Genomic DNA, 9,852 nt, shown 5'->3' on the forward strand with positions numbered 1-9,852 from the left:
TTCGGGTGCCCCTTCATTGCAGCAGAAATGGAGGGGGGGCGCGGACCCCCGCTCTGCCCCGCACCCGCGCCTCGCCTGGCTCCCGGGGTGCCGCAGTCCCGCTACGCCCGGGGCGCGAGGTCGGTGCGCAGGGGCAGCAGCGCTTCGACCCAGCGGCCGGGCTGCCGCAGCAGGCGCTGCCAGACGCCGCGCTCCTCCGCCGTCGAGTCCATCCAGGCCACGGGCAGCCCGTAGCTGCTCCCTGCGGAGAGGCAGCGGCGTCACCCCGGGGCGCCCGGCGGCGGCAGCGGCCCCCTCCCCGCGGCGCGGCCCCTCACCGGTGCCCAGGCTGAGCCGGATGCCGCCCAGCTGGCGCTTGGAGAAGGCGTCGCGGTGCCAGAGGGTGAACTCGGCGCAGGCCTCCGCCAGGTCCTTGCCCTGGAAGCCGTCGTACACCATGGTGTGGTTGAAGAGGGGGTTCAGGCTCCGCTTCACCACCCGCGTCTTCTGCCGGCTCGCCTTGCTGTCGTCGGGCAGCACGTAGCTGGGGCGAGAGGGGGCTGAGCCCGGGCCAGGCCCCCCCGCGTCGCCGGGCCCCCCCGCCTGACCCCCTTACCACTGCACGAAGGCGTCCACGGTGCCGCGGTGCGGGGGCACGAGGCTCTGGGCATCCTTCACCCAGATGTGCAGCTCGCCCGTGGGCGGCAGCCCCGCGCCTGCGGGAGAAAGCAGGGTCAGGCAGGGCGCGTGCCCCCCCCTTGCCCCCCCTCCAGCACAGGTGCCCCCGGCCCCCTCTCACCTTCGGAGCCGGCAGGGATGAACTTCAGCGCCAAGTTGAGGTTGCCCCGGCTGGCGAGATCGTCCGGGCAGATGGGCGTCTGCGGGCGCAGAGGAGATGGTTATGGGGGCCGGGGGGGGCTGGACGGGGGGGCCGGGAGCAGCTGTGGGGCCAGCCAAGGTTGCTTACCCGGGGCTGGAGGTTGAACCACTCGGGCCGCGTGTTGGCCCAGTCCCAGGCGCCCAGCGCGATCTCCACCTCGCCCAGGAAGAGGTTCCTGCCCAGGCTGTCGTGGTGCCACACGGACAGGTTCAGGGTCCGGCCCTGCAGGTCTGTCTTCTCCAGCTTGTACTGCCCGGGGAGGGGACAGGGACGTGGTGAGGGCCCAGGGGCACCGTCCCCGCCGTGGGCTCCCCCGCCGCCCCCTTGCCCAGGAGGTCCCCCCGCCCCGGAGGAGGCTGGAAACCTTGAGGGTCTCGTTGAAGACGGGGTCCAGGCTCCGCTTGCGCACTGTGGTCTTGCGCTTGCTGCGGTTCGACTTGTCGGGGAGCAGGTAGGTCTTGATGTACCTGGAGCCAAAAAAATGGGGCGAGGGGGGTGCAGAGGGAGCCAGCAACCGGGTATCAGTGGGGGCATCACCCGGGCATCACCGCAGGGCTGGAAGGGGGAGAGCCGCCCCGCGGGGACGCCGGGGCGCGGGGCGGGGACACTCACGGGTCCGAGCGCTGCTTCTTGGCCTCGGCCAGCTCGCGGCACCGCAGCACGTGGACGTGCAGCTCCTCCCGGGCCGGGTCGTAGCGCAGGGCGAACTGGACGCAGCCCCGCACGGCCACCCCGCCCAGCTCGCCGTCGCTGTACAGGCTCATCAGGCTGCCGCTGAGCTGCGGGGCAGCGGTGGGGGGTCAGCGAGGGGCCAGGACCCCCGGCAGCGTGGTCTCCCCCCCCCCCGGCCCCATACCGTGGAGGAGCTGAGACTGGACACGGAGGAGCTGGCCGTCAGCAGGCTGCCCGGCGGCGCGTGGCCGTTGTGCGGGGACGCCCGGTCCGGGGACGCCTGCCCCGGCTGCGGGGTCCCCGGCGCCTGCAACCGCAAAGCCAAGGGGCCTTCAGCCACGGGGGGGTCGGACCCCTCCCGAAGCCCAGGGAGGCTCCCGGGGGCTCCCGGCCAGCGCCCGGTGCTGGGGCACGATGCAGCCGTGGAGCAGCGCCCGTGCCGCTGCGGCCCCGCCGTCCCACCTGCCCGGCGTCGGGAGCACTGGGCACGCCGTCGGGCTCTTCCTCCTCCTCCTCCGCGCTGGACGTGCCGAAGGGGTTCCCAGCCACTCGGTCGCCTGCACGGGTGCGATGTGGGAGGGGGTGTTTTGGATAGCATGGATGCAGCGGGGGGGGGGGGCTTTTTCCCTGCTATCCCCCCCTGCTCCGCAGCACCCAAGGGCACTGGATGCGGCCCGCAGCGGCCCCCAGCACGGTTACCTGGTGGGAGCGGGACGTCCTGCTCCCTCGACGGGCCGTCAGCCTGTGCCGCTGGCAGGCTCTCCAGCACCGGGGCGGCGGGGCGGGCATTGCCGGGCTGTTTGGTGGGGAAGACGGGCTGGAAAGGGGAGCCCCAAGCGCCCTGCTCGGCCCCAGCCCTGCAGCTGGACTCGGGCTGTCCCTGCTGCATCACGGCGTCCCGTCGCCTACCCCCCCCGGTGCCGGGCTCTCTCTGCAACGTGGCAGCAGCCGCCCGGGCTGCCATCACGGCTCCCTCCCCACTCAGGGCCCCGGCTGCATCCCTGGGGTGCTGCCCTGCCGAGCGAGCCCATCACCGGGGCGTCGGGTACCTGGGCACCACCTCCCGCACCGGACACCCACCTGGGCCTGTGTGGCCACCAGGGCCTCATCCTTCGAGGGGCTGCAAGAAGAGAAGGTTAGCTGCTCAGAGCAATACTAACGGGCCAAATCAAAGATGCTGGGGCAGCACCGCGGCCAGGCACGCCGGGGCCCCCCCAGCCACCCTCACCTCTGCTCTGGCTCCGCCGCGCTGTCCTCACCCTCCCGCTCCTCCGCCGAGGGCTCGCCGATCTCCTCCAGCTCCCCCGGGCCGGGGCCGTGCTCCTTTTCCCCTGCTGCGGGGCATGGGGGGGGCCTCAGCGGCTGCGCCCCGGTGCCCCCCCTGCGCCGCCCCCCCGGCCCTCGCCTACCCCGCGGCCGCCTCCTGCGGCGGATGGAGGCGCGGACGAGGTCGGAGCCCAGCGGGTGCCGGTGCCGCTGGGCGCGGACGTCGCAGAACCAGTCGCCCGTGAGGCTCTTGAGCCGCGCTGGGTCCGAGACCGACTTGCGGAGCTTGCTGGTGGCACGAGGGCAGCGGTGGTGGCCACGGCGCGGGGGGGGGGGGGCACCCATCCACCCTTGCCCCCCCGCGTGCACGCGGAGCATCCCGGGGACCCCGGGCACCATCCCCATCTTAGCCAGCCCTTCCCAGAGCGCACGGGCGGGTGGCGGTGATGCCACCGTGGGATTTGCCCTCGGTCGGGTCCCGCCGCCGGTGTCACCTCCCGCGGGGTGTCACCCGGCCTGGAGCAGCCTCACCTGACGCGTCCCTCCTCGCGCCGGCGCAGCTGCGTGTCCCTGCGCAGCACCTCGGCGATGGCCCGCCGCTCCTGCTCCGTCAGGAAGCTGAGGTCCAGCAGTGCCTCCACCTCCAGCTCCAGTGCCATGATGGGTGGGATGCTCGGGGGGGGGCCTAGGTGCCCGCTGCGGCGCGGGGGGCTGCTGCGGGTGGCAGGGTGGGGGCAGCACTCGGCATGCCGGGCACACGGCCCCGGTGCGGCTCAGCGGCGATCCCGGCCGGGCAGAGACGTCACAGGGTGGGATTCGTGCACCATCCTGACCCCCTGCAAACGGACAGCACCTGCTGCAACCCCCCCCCCCCCCCAGCAGCCGCGGGGCCCAGAGGGGACAAACCGCGGTGGGGACGGAGCCAGCAGCACCCTCTGCACGGGCAGAGGTGCCGCGCCAAGGCCAGCCCTGCCCGGGGCGGGGGGGGGGGGGGGGGGGGGCCCTGCCAGCCGGGCGCTGCCGGAAACTTGCGCAGGGCCCGTGTTTGCACAGGGTGTTTGCTCAGGGCTGGTGCTGCCCCTGCTAGCGCGGCCCTGGCAGGAGGCCGTTGTCCCGCGGGGAGTGGTGTTTCGGCGGGGTGCTGCGGCACGGGGACGGGCCACCCACCCACCCACCGCCTTCGCCTTGGCGAGGGGCGCCGGTGGCGGAGCAGGCTGAGACCTTACTCAACTCATCACAGCCTCCGGGGTGGAGAAACGGCAGCGGTCAGCGCAGGGCTCTTGCCCCATCGCCCGGCGTTGCCTCACCAGTGCCGGCGTTGGGAAAGAGCCTCGCGCCGCCAGAGAGCGGGGCAGGAAATCGCAGCGGCAGCGGGGCAGGATCGCTGGGGCCACCCCGAGCCCCAGGGCACGAAGCCACCCTGCAGCCACCAGCGGTGCCACTGCGCGCCCACCGGGACGGGAGCATCCCCGGGGCGCCCGGAGCCCGAGGGTCCCCCCGAGGCGCCGCTGGCCTCCACCGCTGCTGCCTCGCCGCCGCCGCGGCCTCGGGGCCGGCTCCGTATCCTGTTTACTCGCGGTGCGCGCGGGGGCCGGGCGCGGGGGTGCTCCCCCCTCCCGGAACATGCCGGGCACCCAAATAAAGCTGCGGCCTTGCCCCCGCGCTCCTGCGGTTTCCCCCCCCCCCCAGCCCCCGCGGAGACAGCGGGGCCCCGGTGAGGATGCAAACAAGCACCCCGACCCTGCTGCTGCCAGCGTGGCCGGGGTGCCCGGCGGGACCCCCCCCCCCCCAAGCCAGTATGGGAGACCTGTTAAACCAGTTAAACCTCCCCAGTAAGCCATGAGGCCGGGGGGGGGGGGGGGGGATGCACGTCCCTGTTTTCTTTGCAAACAGCCCGCTGTGCTGGGGGGGGGGGGGGGGGGAATGCACAGTGCAAATGCAACCTGCCCCCTCCCAAAACGCTCCCAGCTGTGCCCAGGGGCTCTGCAAGGGGCTCCCCCCCCCCAGCCGGACCGCAGGCCACCATGGGGCTGGCAGGCCTGCGGCTGCATGCACCCAGCACCTAGCACCCAGCACCCGCCCCAGGCTTCACTCTCCTGCCGGGGCCCTGCAGCCCATCACCGTGGCCTCAGGCCCCATCCGACCTGGGGGCACCACCAGGCCTGCAGCACACGGCGGGGGGGGTGGGGGGGAATGAGAGGCTTTGGGTCACGGAGCTGGCGACGTCCCAGCCCCCCCGCAGTCGTGGTACCCCTGCTCCGTGCCCAGAGAGGGGTGCACTGGGGGGGATTTGCACCCGATGGCACCGGACCCCCCAAACCCGCTTCCCCGGGCACCGCTCCCACCCGCTCCGCAGGTTGCCCCCGCCGCCGTGGGGCCCGCCGTGGGGCCAGCCATGGGGCCCCGCGCCGGCCTTACCTGCCCAGGTGCATGCGTGGGGGCCATGGGCAGCCGTGCAGCCGTCCCCCGCGCCGGACCCCCCCGCAGCCCCCGGCCCCCCGCGCCCGGGGAGGGCAGCCCCCGCCGCCGTGCGTCTCCCGGCGCCTCGGCACCCTGCTCGCGCCCCGACCCACGGCTGAGGCAACCGCAGGCGAGCAAGCGCCTCCTCGCCCGGCGCCGCGAAAGCAGGGACTGGAGCCAGCGGCGCCCGCCGGACGGGACTGGGCTGCACTGGGCTGAACTGGGAGGCGACAGGAGGCCGGGGCAGCGGGGGGGTGGCACTGGGGGGGGGGGGGGGGAAACGGGGTGGCCGCTGGCCCCGGCGTGGAGACGGGAGCGGAAGCGCCTCGCGCCTCGGGGTGGGGAGTCCCGGGGGGGCCACGAGCCCCCAGCCCCGCACAGAGGTTTGGGGGCAGCTCGCGGGAAAAGATGCCCCCCCACGCCACCCCGAGCGCCCTGCAGGAGACCCTGGGCTCGGCTGGGTGGAGGGGGCACCCCACCCTGCCCCTAACACACCAGGCACCCGGGGTGGGAGCACCCAGTGCTGGCCCGTGCCTCAGTTTCCCCGCCGGTGCAGCCCCGGGCAGCGCGGTGCTGGTGGGAGGGCGGCTGCCGAGGGGCACCGCAGCCTGGCAGCACACGCCGCGCGGAGGCCCGCCGCGAGAGGGGATTATTTTTAGCGTGGTTTCTAAGGAAATGAGACTTCAGCGACGGCTCCGGCTGGCTGGCTGCTGCCCTCCCCTTCCTCCCGCTTCGCAGCGCCGCAGGGTGCTTTCAGCCGCGAGCTGCCGGGCAGCGGCCTGGAGCGCGGCGGATCCCAGCGCCGTGCACGAAAAGCCATGCTGGGAAGCAGCGAGCCAAGTCGCCCTCCCCGTGTCCCCACGGCTGCCTGCACGCGCCCGGCCCCGCCATGGCTCCGTTTCCTCCAGGTGCTCTCGAATCGGGCTGCTCCGGCAGCTCGGCACCCGCCTGCCCATGCTGCGCCTGGCCACAAGCCCTTTCCCCCCTGCTCACGGGGGCAAGTGCCCCCCCCCCAGGGCCCAGTGTCACCCGGATGTCCCCGCTGGTCCTGCAGGCCGGGTCTACGCCGGGGGCACGGATGGCTCGGAGACGGTCGTGCCCGTGGGCACTGCCAGGCCACACGTGTCCCCGCGGGGCTGCTCGAGGCCGGGAACGCTCCTCCGGGTCGTCCAGGCAAGGCAGCGAGCCCCTCGGCACCGCCCGGCTTGGGGCCCTTCGTGCCACCAGCGTCCAGACCCAGAAGCCTTTACTGGCAGAAGCTGGCACAGGAAAGGAGGTGCCGGATGGACAGACGGAGGGATGGATGGGCGGATGGAAGGATGGATGGATAGATGGACAGTTGGATGAATGGATGGACAGATGAACAGATGGATGGATGGACAGTTGGATGAATGGATGGACAGATGGATGAATGGACAGATGGAAGGATGGACAGATGGATGGATGGATGAATGGATGGATGGAGAGACGGACACGCAGACAGTCCCGGCAGCCAGACTGTGCCCATCTCCACCCAGGAAGGGCCACACTCCCCGCAGGTCCTGGGTGCTCTGTGCTCAGGCGCGGGGCAGCGCAAACAGGCAGTGACGAGTCACCGGGCCGTACCCAGGCCATTCCCTTGGGGCAAAACTCCCCTGTCACCTGCCGCGGGGCGGCGCAGGACCCGGTAGCAGCAGGCAGAGGGTCCCCAGAGCTGCTGATGTCCCCGTCCCCGAGGGAGCGGCTGCTCAGTTGAGGGAGCGCAGGGCTGGGAGGGCAGCGAAGCTGCGGAGAGCAGGACCTGCCGGCGGCGAGCGTCAGCGCCGTGCGCCCAGCACAGGCACGGGCTCAGCCGGGGCCTTGGCGCCGCGAGTTTGCTGGGTCTCAGCTGCAGCCTCGAGCGACAGAGCTGGCCCCGGCTCGCACGGGGGTTTGGCTAAAACACCACAGACAGCGTGGCCAAGCCCTGGAAAGGCATCCCTGCAGAGAAACGCTCCTGGGCTCTGCGGAGGACCCTGGTTATCCAAAATACTTGCTAATCCTGGACCCATTTCTGCCCAGATTGGGGAGCGACACTTCTCTCACCTAGGTCACCCCAGGGGCCGACCGGGCCGGGGTGGGCGAGCATTGCTCCGGGAGGGGCTGGGGCTTCATCCCCGCTCCCGCGCCTGGGAAGCCCAATTCCTCCGCCAGGCGCCAGAAGGGCAGCTGGAAACGCGCCTGGAGCCTTGCACGACGCCCAGGCTGCTCCAGGCACCGTCTGGCGGAGCAAAACCCTCTCCCCTTTCCCGGGGACCCGGCTCAGCCCCGATGTCACCGTCCGAGGGGAGCAGCCCCCGGAGGGCTCAGCACCCCGCAGGGCCCGGGGCGCAGGCGCAGAGCAGGGCGGCCCCACCGGGCGCTGGCACCGGCTCTGCGGCGGCTGAGCGGGCGCCCGGAACAGGTTCTGCCTCATTTCTGCGCAGGGCGTTCGGGGAGCGCGGGGGGGGCCGCCAGCCGGGGCATGCCCGGAGCCAGCGCCAGCCCTCCGCTCGCACGGAGCGATTCCCATCCCGCGCCCCGGCCCTGCTCCCATCCGACCCGTTCTTCTGGTCCGCGAGGCGCAGCCGGGGCGTCCCGAACAAGCCCGGCCTTGCCGGGGGAAACAGGCACGGAGCACGTCTCTCCCACCCCGCGACGTCCCACCCAAGCAGGGGTTCCTCTCTCCTGAGCCAGAAACGCACCGAACCGCCGGTGCCCAGGCCAGCGGGGCCCTGTCTTCTCCCAGAGACGCCCAGGGGTGAGGGCAGCTCCTTCCCCGGGGTGCACAGTCTGGTTCAGCACCAAGTCGCCCTGCAGGATGGGACCCCTATGCAGAGGAGCACCGCAGTGCCCCCCAGTAGCCCCCCTGCTCCCAGCCCCACCAGCACCAGCCCCTCCAGCACCCATCAATGCACCCCTCTGAGCCCCCCTTCCACCCCAAAACCTCAGCCCCTCTCCCCAAAACCTCAGCCCCACTCAGACCCTCCAGCGGTCTCCGCCGCAGGGCTGCTGCCTCTGCCCAGCCAACATCTGGGGGGAGCAGTGATTTCCTGGGGTGCCAGGGAGAGGTGATGCTGGGGGGGCCTCGGACCCCACCGTGAACGGTGCGTTCCCGCTGCAGCCCTCGCCCGGGGACGGTGGCCAGCCACGCACCATGCGCTCGCACGCGTGATCCCCGCAGAAAACCCGCCGCCGGCTCACGTGTGAGCGCATGGCCGTCCCATCGCCTGCTGCCAGCGGTGCACACACGTGTGCACGCAGTGGGGGGGGGGGCCAGGCACAGGCACCCACATCTCCCCCCTCCCCCCCAGGGTGGAAAGATGGTGCTTCGCTAAATTTTGGCCTCCTAAAACCGAGGAAGGAGCCAGGAACGGCACAGCAGTCCTGGGCTGTGCAGGTGGGAGCTCCATCAGCTGCAAAGGGCCTCTCTGGAGGGACTGGGGGTGAGCGGGGGCTTCATCCTGACGTGCAGAGCCCGGGGACACAGCAGCCATGGGAGATGCTAGCTCACCCCCAAAGGCCCCCGCTGCAGGGCACAAGCATCTCTGCAAACCCGAGGGGGCCTTTTACACCCCGCCGGCTCAGCTTTGCATGACCCCAAACTCTCCTTTCCCTTTTCGCTGTTGCTTTTGCACCGCCACATCCCTCCCCCCAGCAGCGATGGGGCTGTGGCCGTGCAGATTCCCAGCCGCCATCGCCTGCCTTGCCGGGAGCCGAGGCTGTGCCAGGCCCTCTGCCCCCCCCGGGCACCGGCGCCCGCGATGTGCCATCACCGAGCTCCCGGGAGCCGCGGGCAGGGGGGCCGCTTGCTTGCAGCCTCCTCTTCATTTTTAATCCATGCAACAGAGCAGGGATGTCACGGCGTTTCCACCTTCAGCTTTGCTCGGGGATGAAGTCCAGGGCCTTCCCGGGAAGGCGCGGGCGGCCGAGAGCCCCTGCGCCGGGTCTCGCCCCCCCTTTCCCTCCCCTCCCTGGCAGCAGGGGGGCTTAGGGGGCGGCTGGGCACGGCGAGGGAGGCGCAGCCCCCGAGGCACCAGGGCCGCAGGCAGCCCAGACACCGCCGCTGGCGTTTCCAAAGCTCCTAATGTGCAAATGCTTAAGTGCAATTTGATATCGGCCCCCAGGGAGCCCTTTGATGCGGCCCCGCTAACAGGATGAGGGACGCGGGCCCCCCCCTCGCCCCCCCCCCCCCCCCCGCTCCTCCGGGTCGGCTGCGGCTAAATGACCCCGCTTCAAAGCCGGCTCCGCGCCAGCCCCCCGCGCTGCTCCCCGTTGCATCTCCTTCGGCGGAGACGCCGGGTCTTGAGGCGGCCAGGGCTGCGCCCCGAGGGATGCACTGGTGCCCGCCGCAAGGCTCGGGGCCGAGTGTGTCCGTCCAGCCGGGGCCGGACACCTTCTCCCAGCACAGCACCAGCTGCGGCCTCGTTTTGTTGCATTTAACGGCTTTTAGCTTTCCGGAGCGCGGCGGGGCTGAGACGAGAGCATCCCTCGCGCGGGGGGCCGCCACGGTGAACCCCCCGCGCTGGCCGCCCCGGGCACCGGCAGAGGCACAGGGATGCTCTGCTCCTTCATACGGGGCGCTTAGCGAGTCAGGA

General features: G+C 72.1%; 1 protein-coding gene across 4 annotated transcripts; it reads right to left on the minus strand.

Moving 5' to 3' along the window:
• Window positions 1–5,420, minus strand: SYTL1 (synaptotagmin like 1). Of its 4 annotated transcripts, none has more exons than XM_064525014.1 (15): window positions 5,216–5,420; window positions 3,329–3,633; window positions 2,941–3,086; window positions 2,760–2,862; window positions 2,612–2,651; window positions 2,231–2,348; window positions 1,994–2,088; window positions 1,716–1,838; window positions 1,472–1,638; window positions 1,224–1,326; window positions 947–1,108; window positions 779–857; window positions 596–695; window positions 318–523; window positions 1–241 (listed from the first exon to the last, which is right to left on the minus strand). In XM_064525014.1, the coding sequence occupies exons 2-15, from the start codon at window positions 3,454–3,456 to the stop codon at window positions 102–104; spliced, it is 1,710 nt and encodes a 569-aa protein (XP_064381084.1). In that variant the 5' UTR covers window positions 3,457–3,633; window positions 5,216–5,420; the 3' UTR covers window positions 1–101. The 4 variants fall into 4 exon arrangements, with proteins under 4 accessions (XP_064381084.1, XP_064381082.1, XP_064381085.1 ...); XM_064525012.1 differs by having other exon boundaries at window positions 2,760–2,865; window positions 5,216–5,418; XM_064525015.1 differs by having other exon boundaries at window positions 2,231–2,327; window positions 2,760–2,865; window positions 5,216–5,417.
• Between the last annotated feature and the right edge of the window lie 4,432 nt (window positions 5,421–9,852).

The sequence above is a fragment of the Dromaius novaehollandiae genome, chromosome 23 (assembly GCF_036370855.1).
Source record: "Dromaius novaehollandiae isolate bDroNov1 chromosome 23, bDroNov1.hap1, whole genome shotgun sequence".
NCBI lineage: Eukaryota > Metazoa > Chordata > Aves > Casuariiformes > Dromaiidae > Dromaius > Dromaius novaehollandiae.